The following is a 17,406-nucleotide window of genomic DNA, read 5'->3' on the forward strand; positions in this document are numbered from 1 at the left end:
CCGCAGGAGGCCTGGGGCTCCCTCCGGCGGAGCCAGGATTCCCGAGTCCCTCCTGCGGCGAAGGGCCCGGGATTCTCGGCGGCTCGGGGAGCGGGCGGGGCAGGAGGCGGGGCGGCGGCAGGAAGAGGCCTGAGCGGCGCTCCCAGCTGCCTGGGCTCGGCGGAGCCGGGCAGAGCCCCGCCGGCCTTGGTGAGCCGCGGGGGGCTGCGCTGGGACCCCAGGGGAGCGGCGCGCCCCTGAATGCACCGCGGGACACCGGAGGTAGAGGCGCGCAGCGGGGAGAAGGAGACGTGGGGAGGGTCCCAGGCTTCTCCTGGGAAGAACGCGGCCCTAGGCTGTGTGTGCGTGGGGGTGCTGGGGGGACCGCGACGCGGACTGAGTCCCAGGCTGGGTTCCTGGCTCGCAGGACCCCTAGGAGGCAGGGGCGGAGCCTCCGCCGCGCCCCTCCCCCTCCCCGCCGCCCCTCCCCCTCCGCCTCCAGCGCGGGGCGGGGGTCCTCCTCCGCCGGAGCCCGGGACTCAGCGTCGGCGCTCCCCCCAGGGTGCCATGGCCTCAAGGCTCCTGCACAGGCTGCGGCACGCCTTGGCCGGCGACGGCCCCGGGGAGGCGACAGTCGGGCCCGAGGCCGAGCAGTTCCCGGAGAGCTCAGAGCTGGAGGACGACGACGCCGAGGGCCTGTCCTCCCGACTCAGCGGCACCCTCAGCTTCACCAGCGCCGAGGACGACGAGGACGACGAGGACGAGGACGACGAGGAGGCTGGCCCCGACCCGCTGCCCCCCGGAGACGGGGCGGCAGGAGAAGACGCAGGCGAGTGCGGGAGGACGGAGGCGGGAACCCTGGGGCTCGATTAGGCCTCCGTCCCAGCCGCGTTGGCGAGAGCATCTTGGGCGCCCTGAGTTAATCCAGCCGAAACTCCCACACTTCTTAAAGAGTCCCCAGTCACCTCTTGGCTATGTGACCTTGAGAGAGTCACAGCACCTCTCTAAGCCAAGTTTTCCCTTGTGTCGAATGGAACAAATCACTCCCATATCAGACTTATTGCAGGCATCAAACGTACAGGGCCTGGGCTACACATGATAATGATGTGTTGGCGAAGTTTGGGGACGGAGATATTTGTGTAGCCCCTATTGTCTTCCAGTTTCCATTTCCGTAAAATGGGGATAACGCCCACCTCACGCTGGGAGGATGAGTGAGGTCCTGACGCGTAGTTTATGTCGACCCTGGGCCCAGGCCCATAGATGTGACTGGTCATGTGCTTGTACAGAACGGAGCCCCCCACCTGATGGGCAGCGGGGCAGTCAGCTCCTGGCGCGGCAGCTGCAGGATTTCTGGAAGAAGTCCCGGAACACCCTGGTACCCCAGCGGCTGCTTTTCGAGGTGACCAGCGCCAACGTTGTCAAGGACCCGCCCTCCAAGTACGTGGTGAGTGAAGGTCCAGGAACCCCTGGGCTACAAGTGTGGCTAAGAGAGAGTAGGGAAGACTCTAACTTCCTGAGGGATCTGACTGTGTAGTTATAAATGGCTGCCCCGTTTTATAGATGGGGAAGCTGAGACCAGAAAGGGGAGGTAACTCTAGCAAGTCCTCAAGCAAATGGCTTAGTTTTCTTGAAACAGTAAAGTGGAGATTAAGGACCTGCCTTTTATCCTGGTTTTGAGACTGAGACAACTGGTGTGTGTTCTCCCTGACCGCACCCACAGGGTTTTTGCAAACTGTAGCAAGATGCAAGATACAAAGGGAAGTATATTATCTGGGTCAGACTTGACACAGAAGTTGCATGTGTTAGTGGTTAAAGAAATGGGCTTTGGATCCAGACCACCCTTGATTCACATCCCACTTATAACAAGTTGTTGACTTTGGGTGAGATGTATAACCCTGATGACCCTTGTGTCCTCATCTGAGCAGTGAGGATGACACACAGGATTACAGCAGGAGTTAAGTGAGACTGTGCACAAAAAAGCCTTTAGCATTGTGCATGACGTTAGGAGGTGCTCAATAAAATGGTAGCTATTATTTTTATTGTTTAACTTTGGATTGAAAATGTCTGGCATCCAGGGCCTGCTGTAGCTTCCTTGTAACCCAGGTGAATCAATTCTCAAGCACCATCCTGCACAGAATAATCTTGTACTAAGGGCTAGACTTAGCGGGTTTGTGGGGGTTGGGGTGAAGAGCAGGGTAGGGGACAGCCTTAGAGTCCTTGTTTTCCTTGCTGTGGGAAGGAGAGACTGACCTGGAGAATGAGGACCTTGCCAGGTCCTGCACCCGGCCAGTCCTGAAACCCAGCTGAGCTGGCCACTCCTGGCAGTGGCAGCTCTCTGCCTCACACTCCTCCACCTCTGACTCAGCAGGAAGGAGGCCTGGAGCCCTGTCCCACATCTGGGCCTCTGCATCCCTCTCTATTGCTGCTAGTAAATGAGAGCCACACCCATGGGGTGACTGTTCTAATTTGAGCAGGGGTTGACTCCAGTGATTGAGGCTTAAGTGGCAAAGGTCCCAGAGCTCTGGGGCAGACAAGGGGTCATATGCAGGAAGCGGACACCAAGGATCAGTCACCAGGGAGCAGCTCAGAGGCAGGGAGGAATGGGGGTGACTCTGGGTACCCAGATAGGAAGAGAATAACAAGATAGAGCAGGATGGCCCTGGCTAATGTCTGGAGAAGCAAGTTACCTCCTCTATACAATGGAAACCCTACGTCTTCATATAACTTTTGGAGGTCAAGAGCACAGGCTTTGGAACCAGATCGACCTGGGTTTGAATCTTGGCTAGGCCATTACCAGCTGTGTGACTTAGGGCAAGTCTTTGAGCCCTTTCACTTTGAGCCTACTTCCTCAGCTGTCAACCAGAAATAAAGACATCTTCCTTGCAGGGCTGTTGTGATGATTAAATGAAATCACAGATATAAAAGTGCTTGGTACAGCACGAGGCACAGGGTAAGTGCTGGTTAATGGAACTACTGTCATTACTACCCATCTTGGTTGGACAAGAATCAGATGAGATAATGGATATAAGATGGAGTTTTTTGGCAAAAAAACATTAACAACAAAAATAAAAGCTAAATGAACATAAGGGTTATTTATAGACCAGTGAGTCTAGAAGAAAATTGTTGTCCTAAAGTGTGTCCTGCAGAAAATTCGTTCCCTAGAATGTTAATAACTGTTCCTAAATAAATAAATAAAAGGCTTTGCAGGCAATATGTTCTGGGAATGCAGAGTTGAATGAGAGTAAAATAGGTTTCTTTACTGTTAAATTTTTTAATCCTTAATATTAATGTACCCAGTGAATCTTCAAGAGAAGGGAGAGTAGACAAATCTAACTGATCAGGGCTGGCTAGAATACTGTCAGCTCCACAGAACAAACTTGAGAGAAAAATCTGTTTGGTGTTAGTATGCCTCCAGCATCTAATGCTTTCTAACTCCCCTTTTAAACCCGTTGGCTCAGCATTATTATAGATTAATCCATACTTAGGTTCTCAGTCCCCAGGGGTAGCTAGGGGAGCTTAGTAGTCACCTTGTTCAGTGTTTCCCAAACCTCAGTCATTCCAGTACCGCCTTCATGATTCTTGTCCTAAAATGCTACTTGTACCATTCTTTGCTTACCATTTTTCTTTAAATGAACTTATCTTTTTTTCTTAAATACGTTTAAAAGCCAACTTTACAGCACTACTGTATGTGGAAAGCCTCACTCATAGAGAGGAGCTAGCCATAAAAATAAAAGTACAGAAAACGAAACAGTGTCATTAAATCCTGCCTAGATGCTGTTGTCTGAATGAGGCCCTGACCTGAGATTCGCTTTCTGGCTCTTTTCTAAAAATGGATGTGAGAAGTGTTAGAGAAGTGCTTTTTTAAAACCAAACTGAGAGCTTCTCAATTTGTAGTCAGAAAGATTAAAGAAGAATTAAAGGGAAATCGCCTCCTGTCTCTGATGCAGTGTTATTTACTCTAGTGTGCACCACCTGGAAACCTCAGGTACCAACACTTGCGCACATCCCATTCTTGAGTTAACACTGACCCGACCCAGCATTTCCTTCATTAGAGATGGAAGTGGACCCAGAGGGGGACTGCCTTGCCTGAGGTCAGACAGGGAGGGAGTAATGACCTGGGGCTAGAGCCTGAGACCTAGTTCAGTATACTTGTCACAGTTATGGGAGTTGGGGCTGTCTGAAGACCTGTCCTCCAGGTCTGCTTTGGAGTAGCCTGGCCAGGGATGTGGGCGCCAGGTGTCCAGAGTGGAGTACAGTTCCAAGCTGGTCCTAAACGTTGGCACAGAGGCCTGGAGATCGGCCTGGGTTTCACACCTGGTTTTCCAGAGGGGCTGTCAGAAGAACTGACCACCTTACTGGAAGGGGGCATCCCAGAGGGGTAAAAGGGCAGCAGCCCAGGCACTGAAGCTCCTCTCTGTCTTTCTTTCCCTGTGCTGCCTTGGGCCTGGGTCATTTCAGACAAGCCTCAGGTAAGATGGGACTGGGCTCCCTAGCTGCTGCCCCAGCAGCTCCTGCCCTCCTGGGCCCAGTCCCAGGGAAGAGGTGGGGGAGCAGAGCTGGGAGTGTAGGGGTGGGGAGGGAAGGGGCCCATGGATACCTCACACCTGCCCTGACACCCACCCTCCCTGCAGCTCTACACCCTCGCCGTGATGGGCCCGGGGCCGCCAGATCGCCAGCCAGCCCAGATCTCTCGCCGCTACTCTGACTTTGAACGGCTGCACCGTAACCTGCAGCGGCAGTTCCGGGGCCCCATGGCTGGCATCTCCTTTCCCCGTAAGCGCCTGCGCCGGAATTTTACTGCGGAGACCATTGCCCGCCGTAGCCAGGCCTTTGAGCAGTATTTGGGCCACCTACACTCAGTACCCGAGCTGCAACATGCCTCAGACCTGCAGGACTTCTTTGTGCTGCCAGAGCTGCGACGCGCACAGAGCCTCACCTGTACTGGCCTCTATCGTGAGGCTCTGGCACTCTGGGCCAATGCCTGGCAGCTGCAGGCCCAGCTGGGCACCCCCTCTGGCCCAGACCGCCCCCTGCTGACCCTGGCTGGGCTGGCTGTGTGCCACCAAGAGCTGGAGGACCCTAGGGAGGCCCGGGCATGCTGTGAAAGGGCCCTGCAGCTGCTGGGGGACAAGAGCCCCCACCCTTTGCTGGCACCCTTTCTGGAGGCCCATGTCCGGCTCTCCTGGCGCCTGGGCCTGGACAAACGCCAGTCAGAGGCCCGACTTCAGGCCCTGCAGGAGGCAGGTCTTACCCCCACGCCACCCCCCAGTCTCAAAGAATTGCTCATCAAGGAGGTGCTGGATTAACCCTTGCCTCAACTTAAGACCACTACAGGGGGAGGGGCTGCCCCCGATTGGGAGGGGAAGGCCCTGATGAGGACATGGAGAGCAGCTGGAAGGCTGCAGGGGGTGCTGGGAGCCCCTAGAAGTTCCACAAAGAGAACACGCAGCAGACTAAGGAAACTTAACTTCTTCTGTTGAGCTGGGCTCTGGGCGAGCTATGGCTGTGGTTGCCCTGGGATGGTACAGGGAAGAAGTCTGACACAGGCTGATAAACAGCACAGGGCCGTGGCACAGGTCAGGGTCAGTGTTACCTTGTTCGTGAGCCTCCAAGCCAGCGAGGCAGCCTGGCTGAAGGGCCGGAGACTCTGCCCCTGGAGTCTTGCAGTTGAGGAAGGAAAGGAGGGCTGCAGTTCTAGCCCAGGGGAATTAAAGGCCAGCCACTCCAGTGGTATCAGTCTCTTTATTGGATTTGAGGGCCAGAAGGACTGTAATTCCTGCCTTAGGAGTGGTGGTGGAAGGGAGGTCCTTGAAGCTTCAGGCCAAGTGGTGCCTCTGGTTATAACTTGCTCTTTGAGACCCGAGGCTTTACTCGGATCACGCCCTCCTGGGCACAGGACACAGCCAGGACTCCATCCCGACGCCACAGCCGTCCATGGACCAGCCCCCGAGAACCACCTGTGGGTGAGAAGGGTGAGAATGGCCTTCTCTCTGCTTCAGCGCAGCCAAGGGCGCTTCTTGAAAAGGGTTTGGCCCAGGGCAGGGCTGCCCCACACAAGGGCACACTGAGTGTTGTAGCTGCTCCAAATCTCCAAGTGCCCCTTTCTGAGCCTGTGTTACAGACAGTTGTTGGGGGGTAACTCCTACAGGAACACCACTTGACCGTTCAAAAGCACTTTCATATATCTGCTGGCTTCCTCAAAAAGATCACAGAAGGAGGAGCTCTGACAATACTCTCCTTCAATAGCTTGGCTAAGATCTACACTCTAGCCACTTGTATTAGGAAACCCAATCAGTTCCCTATACAATAAATCAAGCTCAGTCCTCCAAGTGGTAATTCATAAAAAAAAAAAAAAAAAAATACCACCACTGCCACCAAAAGGGCAAGAAGGGCCCAGGGGAGAGGACCTGAGGCCGTGAGGTTTGGCCTCTCCACCCTTCCCACCTGGAGAGCCTTTCTCCCTTGCTGGCTTTGGGCCTGAGTTTGATGTTTATAAAGAGAACTGCCAATTTCCCTTACGCATAGCAGAGCTCACTTAGGTCTCACAGTAGCCAAATGAAGCAGGCATTTGTTGTCCCAGTTTCCAGATAATGACACTATAGTCCAGAGAGGCTCAGGAACTTGGCCCCAGGATCAGGCTAAACCTGAACCCAAGTGTCGTGACTTCAAGGTTGTTCATCTTTTATTGTGATGCTATTAGTACTTGAGAGTACCTCTTATCTGAGTACTAAGAGTCCTTAAGTTTTGTCCCTGTTTTACAAAGTAAGGTCTTGCTTCATTTGAAATGTACTTCCTTGGAAAGGAAGCCAGAGTTCTAGAGCTAGACATGAGGCACTGAGGATTGAGTCGGAGTTTTCTCTATCCCCTACGAGGAGAGTTCAAATAGTAAGGCCCCTTAGTGCCCTGATCCCCAATCAGGTTATCAGCAGAGTCATTTAGAGAGCTGCTTAAAAATAGTTTCCTGGCCGGGCACGGTGGCTCACACCTGTAATCCTAGCACTCTGGGAGGCTGAGGCGGGAGGATCACTCGAGGTCAGGAGTTCAAGACCAGCCTGAGCAAGAGCGAGACCCCATCTCTACTGAAAAATAGAAAGAAATTAACCAGATAACTAAAAATATATAGAAAAAGTTAGCCGGGCATGGTGGCGCATGCCTGTAGTCCCAGCTACTTAGGAGGCTGAGGCAGGAGATCACTTGAGCCCAGGAGTTTGAAGTTGCTGTGAGCTAGGCTGACACCATGGCACTCTAGCCCAGGCAACAGAGTGAGACTCTGTCTCAAAAAAATAATAAAAAATACAGTTTCCTGGACCTCATCCAAGACCTGCTGAGTCAGAATCTTGAGGGTGGAGTCAGGATCTACTTTGAAAAAGCTCCCCTAAGGGGCAGTCTGATGGGCTGCCAGGTTTGGACACTACTGCTCTAGTGTAACCCTATCTATGTATGTGGGGAAACGGCCTCAGACAGGAGACAGGATTTGCCTGAAGTTCATACAGAGAATCCAAAGTGGTTCTGGGACTAGAATGGGTTCTCTGAGATAAAGTGAATCATATTCCTAGCATGTTATAGAAATTTAGAGCTGAGCAGGTGTCCTAGCCTCGCCCTGTCCTAGCCTCACAGGTGTCAAGCCTCACCCTGTCCTCTTGAAGATGAGGAGGCCAGAGCCTGGGGACAGGAGAGGAAGTGACCGGTGCAGTGCCCCAGAGCACAGGAGGCTAGAGGGAGACATTACCGAAGAAACCAGGCCCTCTGCCACCCCCAAGTCAGTGCCCTTGTCCCACACAACCCCACACTCACCAGCCCATGGGCTCTCGCACTCATACAGCATCCAGTGGTCAGCTCGGAAGGGGGTGTGGAACCACATAGAGTGGTCCAGCGAGACCATGAAGTGCGCCTCATACTGCCACAGGTGGGGCAGCAGTGCGGTACCCAGGAAGGCATAGTCCGAGATATAGGCAGCCACGCAGCAGTGCATCTTGATGTCGCCCTCCCCTGCAACAGGTCCCAGCCCCCATCAGCCCTGGGATCCTGGGCTCTCCAGCTCAGGACCTGCAGGGAAGTGGAGGAAAAAGGGGCTCCCATGCGTGGATGTGCAGACCAGTCGTTGCACAAGGACACCTGGCCCAAGGTGTGTGTGTGAGTGACAGGATAAGGGAGGTGGGGAGGGCAAAGGTGAGTGGGGACTGAAATCCAGTCTTCACTCCCAAGTCTCCCACACTGGGCCCCTGAAAGGATTATCTTCCAATTTGTACAAAGGCACCTTAAGGTTAGCCGCAGACCTAGATAAGAACCTCAGCGAGGTGCCTTGCCTTCCCCAGGAAGGTCCCACATTGGGATGATAGTCACCTACCCGTTCTCCCCATGCAAAGGACTGAGAGGGCCCTGGTGAGAAGCTGAGCCAACTTGCCCATCATGCAGACAAGGAAACAGGCCCAGAGAGGGGAAGTAATGTGCCCAAGTCCATAAGGCAAATGAGTGGCAGGCCTAGACCCCTAGAAAGTGTTTTCCTCCATTCCATGGGGTCCTCTTACCAATATAGCCCCGGGCTCGCACCCAGAACATCTGTTTAGGCTCCAATTTCTGCAGCTGGCTCGAGGTGGATGGGTTTACTGGCTTGATTTCAATGGGTACCTCCTGGGCAGCAATTCTATTCAGCACCACTGAATACTTCTCTTTGAGTTTAGAGTCCCTGTAAGGAAAAGGGAGAGGGATGGAGAGACCCAAGGAGAGGGGGAGCTTCTCATCTGCACTGTCTCTTCTGACCCCCCTCCCCGTCCTTCTTCCATGGGGACTTCTGACTTATCCCCGAAATTCCCTTCCCTTCGTGGCAGGCAGGATAGTATAGTGTCTGAATTCCTTCTTTGCCACCTATGGGCCATGTGGCCCGTGCTAATGTAGAATCTCTCTGAGCCTATTTTCCTGTAGGCAAAGTGTAGATAATGGTAGTAACCTCAAAACACTGGAGAAAACAATATAATGCTATAAAACCAATACATCATAGTAATAAGGCATACCCTATAATAGGTACTGTTCTAAGCATTGCATGTACAATAACATTCCTCACAACAACCCTGTGAGATAGGTACTGTTATCAACCCCGTCTGATATGTGGAATAAGCACACAGAATCCAAATAGTTTGCTCAGAAATTGGAGAAGGCAGGATTTGGACTTGGGCAATCGGCTCCACGGTTCGTACTCTTAACCACTTCGTTATTCTATACAATCACTAAACAGGCTGCCTGACTTGGACTGAGTTACCCAACCCTAAGCAGTAGGGAACGTTGTGCCCATCCCCCAGGGGAGGAGCGCATTTCCAGGGAAGACCCTTCAACGCAGTAACAACCACCCATAGTGCTCTTCACTGGTACTGCCATTTTTACCCCCTATCCTCTAGGTGCTGTACAGTAGAAGCTTCTGTGATAATGGAATGTTTATCTGCACTGTGCAATGGCAGCCACTAGCCACATGTGACCACTGCGTGCTTGAAATGTGGCTAATGCAACTGAGGAACAGAATTGTGAATTCTATTTAATTTTAATTAATATAGCCACATGTGGCTAGTGACTACCTTACTGAACAGCCCAGCTTTAAATTCAGGGTCCTTTAACAACACTGTCTTCCTTTCACTTCAGCAAACATTTGTTGAGTTGCAACTACACACCAGGTCCCATGCTTTTTCCTCCCTGTTAACAGTGGCATAACTACAATTTACGGAGCACCTACTAAGTGCCTTATATCTCTTATCTCATTTAATCCTCACAGCAGCCTTATGAGGTAGGAATTATGATTAGCACAAGTTTATAATAGGGCATAGGCTCAGAGTGGGAAAGCAACTTGCCCAAACTCACACAGCTAGTAAGGACAGAGTCTAGATTTGAACCCAGGCCTTTCGGGCTCCCAAACCCACATCCCTCCCATCACACCCTGCTGCCTCCCCACAAGATAGAGAAGCTCTCTCCCTATGATACAGCTGGGAATTAGGCAGGGCAGAAATGACCATTCCCATTTTTCAGATGAAGAAACTAGGGGCCCGAGAGGCTGGGGAGTTGGGCAAAGTCACACAGCAGGTGACCACTGATAGAGACACAGCCCTGGCCAGAATCCATGTGCCTGGACCCAGAGCTCTTTCCCCCATAACAGCATTTTTCAAATTTTATTAGCTGTGATCCAAATAAGAAATATATTTTATTTACTAGATGATATTCAAATTATTTAACATGCACTAAGTCAGTGACCAATCAAACATGGACCATAGCTCTGCAGCCTGCTGGATCCTCACCCCTGCCACGCATTAACTCCTAACCTGCTGGACTGTGGGCCTGAAGGAGGAGTGGGGATCCTTCGGGGGGCTGGGGAGGCGGCTTTTCACCAAGTGGTTACAGAAGTAGTTTAGAAGTAGTTCAATATTTTAACAACCAGTAAAGCTGTACCAGTGCCAGTACTGGCTGAATCTAAGCCCTGCATTTTACACCATGACCCAACACACACACATGCACGCCTGCTCACACACAGAACTGAAACTGCAGTTTCACAAAGGGATTCTTACCCTTATTACATACAATACACTCTAGTATCTTCTTTTCTAGTCCATATTTTTTAAATTCAAGACGCACTGAAGGATTCTATGACCCACAAACAGACAGCAGCCGCAGCTTGGAAACACTGCCCTGGAGCCGCCAAGTCTCTCACCTTAAATACTGGTCAATGAAGGTCTCGTAGTCAAGCAGCTTTTCCGGGGGTGGCACAGTGGGCATGGAGAACTGGTGCTGCACAGGGCTGGGCTGGGTGTGCTGGAAGGAGGCCTGGCAGATGAAGATGGGCTTGCCATGTTGCACAGCCTTCACGGAGCGCACCAAGAAGCTTGATCCTGTTCGCGTCCGCTCCACCTTGTACAGCACTGGCACCTTCGGGTCCCCTGCAGTGGACACAAGGGACACAGCCTAAGTGAGCCCCACGGGCCCTGCCATCATCACAGTGCCTGCACACAGTGCTCCATACCATTTCTGCTCAGTAGCTACTGACAGAGGCCCACCGAGCCCCAGGTACTAGGGATACCGAGAGAACACCAGGCCTTGTCCTCGGGTTGCTCCCAGTGGGGGTGGAGCTTCCCTCTAACAGCACAGAACAGCAGGGACACTGCCAGATTCCACGCATTCAAATCCTGATGCTGCCACTCCCCAGCTGTGTGACCCTGGGAAAGTCACTTGCCTCCTCTATGCAGTGTACTCATTTGTAAAATGGGGATCATCAGAGTGCTCATACCATATAGGATTTTAGTGAGTTCCTTGAAGTTGGAAGTGTTGGGGGGGGGAGAAGGATTTTAATGAGAATCAAATAAGTTCATATTGCAAAGTATTTGGAATAATATCTGGCACATAGTGCTCTATAAGTGATTGTTAAATAAAATAAATATTTAGCTAGCTTTTGTCTTGCTACATATGTGTTTGGGATCTTGTCTTTAGATAAGGGGTCGGCAAATATGGCCTGCCATCTACTTTTTCTTTTTTGTCTTTTTTGTTTAAGAACAGATTTATTCAGAGCTGCTATAGCAGGGAGTTGGCCACCATTATTTGCTTTTTTTTTTTTGTAAACTGACAGAATCTCACTCTGTCACCCAGGCTGGAGTGCATCATAGTTCGCTGCAGCCTTGAATTCCTGGGCTCAAGCAATCCTCCCACCTCAGCCTCGCAAGTAGCTGGGATTACAGATATGCACAATAATGCCCTACTAATTTTTTATTTTTTTTAAGACACAGGGGAGTCTCACTATGTTGTCCAGGCTGGTCTCAAAATCCTGGCCTCAAGTGATCCTTCTGCCTCAGCCTCCCAAAGTGCTGGGATTACAGGTGTGAGCCATTGCACTTGACCATTTGCTTTTGGCAGAGACTCAAAGGCAGGCATGGGAGCAGAAAAGCTCTACAGTGGAAAAAAAGAAGGAAAAGAAAGCTTCAGCTGTGCCCGATTGGAGGTTGATGGCCTGGGGAAGCTGTAGGTGGGCTATTTAGAACTGGGAAATCGGCCGGGCGTGGTGGCTCACACCTGTAATCCTAGCACTCTGGGAGGCCGAGGTGGGCGGATTGTTTCAGCTCAGGAGTTCAAGACCAGCCTGAGCAAGAGCGAGACCCCATCTCTACTAAAAATAGAAAGAAATTATATGGACAGCTAAAAATATATATAGAAAAAATTAGCCGGGCATGGTGGTGCATGCCTGTAGTCCCAGCTACTCGGGAGGCTGAGACAGGAGGATCCCTTGAGCTCAGGAGTTTGAGGTTGCTGTGAGCTAGGCTGACGCCACGGCACTCACTCTAGCCTGGGTAACAGAGTGAGACTCTGTCTCAAAAAAAAAAAAAAAAAAAAAAAAGAACTGGGAAATCGTATATAATTGGTTAGGGGTGCATATTTATCTTTCTTTAGTTGGCCCTAAGCTGGAAGCAGGGGCAAAAATTAGGGAAGCTGTCAGTTATTAATTAAACCTTAGCTGTTTGGGGCTTATTGTTACAGGGGTAATTATTTGACTTGCTGAACGGGTTGCTGGAGATAGTGGTCTGACTTCCCACAAGTCTGACTTGTAGATAGCAGGCTGGCTTCCTGTGCTGGTTGCTGCTAACTGTGAATCAGAGTTCTATTTTTCTATATGGCTTGGCCATTGTCTCTCTCAGGAAAGGCTTGTCAGTGAGTCATTTCATCCCTGATGTAAAGAGAAATCACTTGGTCCTTTGGTTTCCAGTGTCTGTGCTCCAAAGCAGAGTGGAAGGCATTGGCCCTGGTGAAGGATTATAAGCCATCAACAAACAGATGAGGGAGAGCCTCAACTTTCATATTAAGAAGCAGATCTAGAGAAGTGTTGCCTCCTCCACCCTGATCCAAATGGGAGCCAACCAGGCACCGAGGCCTCATTCAACAGCAATGAACAGCGCTTTCTGAAGCCAGCTGGGTAGCTCAGCTGTCTGTTATCAGGCACTGCCACAAGAAATACTCTTACAGAATGGGAGCTCCTCAAGGTCAAAAGCCTTTGAGGAAGTCTTACCAAGAGTCCAGAGGCTGGAGATAGCTACTTGTGAAGTCTGATTTCAGGGACTGGGAAGGAAGCCTGCCCTTCATACCACCAAACTTGGGGAGGGGGAAAAAAAACCAAAACTCTAATTCAATCCTTGAGCTGCTAAAATGCAAATTCCCTGAGGAGAATTGCAGAACTTGCAGTACTATGATTTACCTTTCAGTGTGAATGAGTTCCAAACCTATTGCTGGAAATTTTTATTGGAACAGAGAAGGCAGGCCCTGAAACATGTTGGAAGAAAGGAGCTAACGGTATGGGGTAACTGGTGAGTGCCAGACAGTATTAGATACCAGTGTATATTTTCCCATGTTGGTCTCACAATAACTATATACAGTGGGTCTTATCCCAATTGTATAGATGAGGAAGCTGATGCCTTAAAATAAAATTTTCTGTAATACAATTGTGCTCATTTGTTTACCTGTTGTCTATAGTTGCTTTTAGTGACAAAACAACATTCTTTCCTAGACTTTTAGAAAAAGAATTGATATGATAAATGGCCAAGGACCAACCCCCCCTTGCATTATCTTTTATTTAAAAAGATCATTGAAACATCATTGTTGGTTATAATATCTGATGTATCCCATAGAGAGTCACATCACAACCTGATAAGAGTTTCCCTTTTTGCTTTGCTGTCCGGAAGCTCGGAACTAAATTTTGTACAAAACTGCATCTTTAACCTAGTTTTTTTACAAAATCATTTTCCCTAAATCCCATGACTACTAGCCTGCTGCCCTTTGACGTTTATTTTAATAGTCCTATATTGGCTGCCAATTATTTTAAGCTATTTTGCAAACTTTCAAGAAGCAAGTAGAGCCCAGGCATGATGGCTCACATCTGTAATCCCAGCACTTTGAGAGGCCTAAGTCAGGAGGATGGCTTGAGGCCAGGAGTTCAAGTTTGCAGTGAGATATGATCACACTACTACACTCCAGCCTGGATACCTTATCAATATTTAAAAAAAAAAAAAAAGAAGAAGAAGAAGAGGAAGCAGAAGCAGGTAGGGGCATAAATCATTGATGATTAGTTTTGAAATGGTAGCTTGGGCACAGCTTATTTCATGCTGCTCCTGGATGGAGAATTTCCAAGAGACAAGATCTTTCCCCCAGAACCTAGGATGGGTACCCTGGCATCTCTCCCATGGTTTGGAATTATCTCCCAAGAGTGTTACAAGCAAAGAAACAGGCAAGAGTTCAGCACTTGGAGACACATAAACCACGTTCAAATCCTGGCTCTGCCTCCTTGAGCACTGTGAGAGCTGGTTACAATACCTCTTCAGGTCCCAGTTTCCTTAGGTAAGAATGGTGGCAGGAATGCCCACAGCTCCTGTTTACTTATGAATAATGTACATGGCTGTGCTCTGTATCATGCATATTTTAATTATTCCCTTAAATTCATCATCAAAAAGTAGCGATAGTTATCATGTATGGAAAACCAGCAACATGCCAGGCCCTGCATTAGATAATTTACCTGCAAGGACTCATAAAATTCTTTCATCACAGGATGAAGAAAGGGATTCAGAGGGATCAAGTAATGCCCCCACCCCTACAAAACAAAACAAAACAGCCAGGTATCTTACTAGTCTAGAAAGATTACAGTATCAAAAGGCTAGCACTTTTGGAGCTTACAACCAAATTAAAGAAATAAAGCACATATTTATTCCCAACTAACATAAATAAGAACCTGGCTGGGCTCACAGTAAGTATTCAAATACTTTATAGCAAGAACAGTCAGGGAAAGAGGAGCAATAAAAGGATAAGGAGTGAGGGACATGGGATAGTATAAAAAAGTGCATTTACTATTACAGGTATAACTTCTATATTTGTAAAATAAAGGGAAACCTCCACTAATGTTTGCTTAATACATATCACGTATTGTAAAGTCTCACAAACTCTTCTCAGCTGGTGGGTCTTTGCGGAAGACAGTAAATCTTAAAATTGGGGGCATCTGCCCTAAGACTGAGAGGGAAGAAGAGAAAGCAAATGAGATTTTTGTCTTATTTTTTTTTTTAAAGCATTGGTTTCAAATTATTTGACCTCAGAGTTGTTAGTAGCTGTAAAGATCATCCCACCAAAATACCCCTTGTCCCACCCCTCCTCCATTTTACAGATGAAGTAAATCAAGCCTCGGGGCAGGGAGGTAACCTCACTCAAGGTCGCAGGGCAAATTGTTGACAAAGCTGGAACTAAGCCCTAGGTCTCTTGATTCTCAGGCGTGTGCTCTCTTCTCTAACCCAAGCTGCCCACCTCCAAACCCCAAGCAGAGGTTACAGCACCCCTCTGAGTATCTAGCACAGTGCTGGCCACCCAAAGTTGTGTGAAGAATGAATAACAAAAGGCCCATTGGAAGCAGTTAAGCAACAAAGTCTGGCATCATTATGGGCCAGCTGAGTCTCAGCAGGTGCAAAGCCCAAGGCTCTATGTTGGCCCCAGACCTTGTTCCTCTCCAGGCACCTCTTAGGGCAGTCTCCCTCCCCTGCCTTCCCTTCCGTTTGGGTCTCCCTCTCTACCCCTTTCTCCTCAGTTATCCCCCAAAGCCAGAAGTGGCTTCTGGGCCACTAAGGCTGGGTTGGGGACAGCAAGTGGGGATTTACCTGCCCGAACAAAATAGCAGTGCAGGGAGTGCACGTGGACGTCTTCACTCACAGACTTGGCTGCAGCCACCAGGGCCTGGCCCACGATCTGACCCCCAAACAGCCGCTTGGTGACGGGCACCCAGTAATGCCTTCCTCTGTGGGGAGAGGGGGAAAGAGGGAAAGACTTGGAGGCTGGGCCAAATTCTACTACCCTCGGTGAGCCTCTCGTGCCTGATCTCTTAACCTGATTGGGGTTTGAGATATTTTTGAGAGTATGGTGAAAGCCATGGGCCCTTTCTCCAGGCAGATATCTTTACATCACTCTGCATAAAATTTCACAGCCTTGACTGCACAAACCTGTCTGTGGATTCTGGTTAAGGATAACGAGCTAACCTCCTTATTTTACACTAAGAAAACAGGGATCAGAGATAAACAGTGACTTGAGCAAGGTCACATGGCTTAAACATTGCCAATCCTGGGCAGTCTCTGGGTCTTTTGACTTCAAGTCCAGTGTTTCTCCCACCTCATACAGGGGCAAGGCCTTGAATGGACCAAGGTGAAACCCCAAGAGCTGAGATGGGGGGTGGACTGCATTAAGGTCTGCCACTTACACTGCTCATCGACAGCCCAATTCTTCCAAGAACTAGATTCAGAGCTAGAAGGGCCCTCAAACATCAAGTCTTACTCCTTTGGCGTACAGATGCAGCCTGGCCCCAGAGGTGAAAATGCTTACCTGTGCATGTGAAAGCTGAAGGATTTATGTCTCCAGCCTCCCACCACCCAGCCATTTAGCATTTCCCATAACAACTTATTGCAAATAGCGCTCCTGAAAGTTATTTATAATTCCTTAAATGGAAGGAAGGGAGGTCAAAGTAAAATAATTTCCAATAAAGTCAGTAGAAGCCTTGGAGGTCAAAGCTGTTACAAACCCCTTCAGCTAGTCAAGAATTTAAGTGATGCTGGGAATGAAACTTACTCAGGCCTGAGGGTGAGAATGAGCACCAGACCCACCAAATAATGCTGGGGATGCGGTATTGTGAGAGGAAAAGGATACGATACTGAAGATGCAAGGAACTGCGTAGAAGTTTCGAGCCTGATCAGTTGTGTGCTCTTGGGCAAATCGCCGTCCTCTCTGGGATGGCTCCCCCCAAGGGAGACTAAGGGCAGGCTGCCGATAGAGTATCTCGAGTCACCATTTTATTAATATTTGCCTAGGTCGCCTGCACCTCCTAGGGGTGGGGCTGTGCAGACCCTGCGCCGAGAGGAAGGAAGCCCGGGCAGCGAGGACACCTCTGTCAAATACAAGATTTCTCTTAATGGCAGAGCTTGCATTCCACGTAGTCATCCTAGCCCCGAAGCTGGTGGCCTAGGGCGGCGGCAATAAAGATTAGGACTCTCTCGGCTCTCAAAGATTAATCAGGTACAGAAAGTAAAAAAGATAGAGAAAAAAAAATTAGGCGTCTCTGTCCAAAAGGGGAGTGCGGACCAGGTGCAGCCGGCTACCTGAAGAGATCCTCGTCCAGAGGCTCGAGATTGAGCACGGTGGTGACCAGGATGTTACGGAGGTCCCCGGGGGGATCGCCGCAGTTGCCGCCGCCCTGCTTATCTTCTGGGGCCTGCAGGGACGACATCTCATTCACTCGCTGCGGGCCGGGGATACTGAGCAGGGCAGGACAGGACACCAAGAGACCTACATGGAACCCTGTGCTTCCGGTAAATTGCCTTAGTAACCGGAAGTATGCGGACGCCCGAGAAAGCTGAATGCAGGTTATGATTGGCCAGTGTTCCTGTCAGTCTCTTG

The 17,406-nt window shown here is 50.0% G+C and overlaps 2 protein-coding genes across 7 annotated transcripts; one reads left to right on the forward strand and one right to left on the reverse strand.

Annotated features, from left to right (window-relative positions):
- Nucleotides 1-140: 140 nt before the first annotated feature.
- SNX21 (sorting nexin family member 21) lies at nucleotides 141-10,658 on the forward strand. Of its 3 annotated transcripts, none has more exons than XM_069495512.1 (4): nucleotides 141-261; nucleotides 541-808; nucleotides 1,266-1,423; nucleotides 10,564-10,658. In XM_069495512.1, the coding sequence occupies exons 1-4, from the start codon at nucleotides 241-243 to the stop codon at nucleotides 10,591-10,593; spliced, it is 477 nt and encodes a 158-aa protein (XP_069351613.1). In that variant the 5' UTR covers nucleotides 141-240; the 3' UTR covers nucleotides 10,594-10,658. The 3 variants fall into 3 exon arrangements, with proteins under 3 accessions (XP_069351613.1, XP_069351612.1, XP_069351614.1); XM_069495511.1 differs by lacking the exon at nucleotides 10,564-10,658 and adding an exon at nucleotides 4,611-5,418; XM_069495513.1 differs by lacking the exon at nucleotides 10,564-10,658 and adding an exon at nucleotides 4,611-4,683 and having other exon boundaries at nucleotides 1,266-1,416.
- Nucleotides 5,532-17,319, reverse strand: ACOT8 (acyl-CoA thioesterase 8). Of its 4 annotated transcripts, XM_069495515.1 has the most exons (6): nucleotides 17,109-17,319; nucleotides 15,624-15,760; nucleotides 10,667-10,892; nucleotides 8,508-8,665; nucleotides 7,774-7,968; nucleotides 5,532-5,936 (listed from the first exon to the last, which is right to left on the reverse strand). In XM_069495515.1, exons 1-6 carry the CDS (start codon nucleotides 17,234-17,236, stop codon nucleotides 5,818-5,820), a joined length of 963 nt encoding a protein of 320 aa, XP_069351616.1. In that variant the 5' UTR covers nucleotides 17,237-17,319; the 3' UTR covers nucleotides 5,532-5,817. The 4 variants fall into 4 exon arrangements, with proteins under 4 accessions (XP_069351616.1, XP_069351615.1, XP_069351617.1 ...); XM_069495514.1 differs by lacking the exon at nucleotides 5,532-5,936 and having other exon boundaries at nucleotides 7,174-7,968; nucleotides 17,109-17,310; XM_069495516.1 differs by lacking the exons at nucleotides 5,532-5,936; nucleotides 17,109-17,319 and adding an exon at nucleotides 15,850-15,950 and having other exon boundaries at nucleotides 7,174-7,968.
- Nucleotides 17,320-17,406: the final 87 nt, after the last annotated feature.

Source organism: Eulemur rufifrons, chromosome 20 (assembly GCF_041146395.1).
Source record: "Eulemur rufifrons isolate Redbay chromosome 20, OSU_ERuf_1, whole genome shotgun sequence".
Classification (NCBI taxonomy): domain Eukaryota; kingdom Metazoa; phylum Chordata; class Mammalia; order Primates; family Lemuridae; genus Eulemur; species Eulemur rufifrons.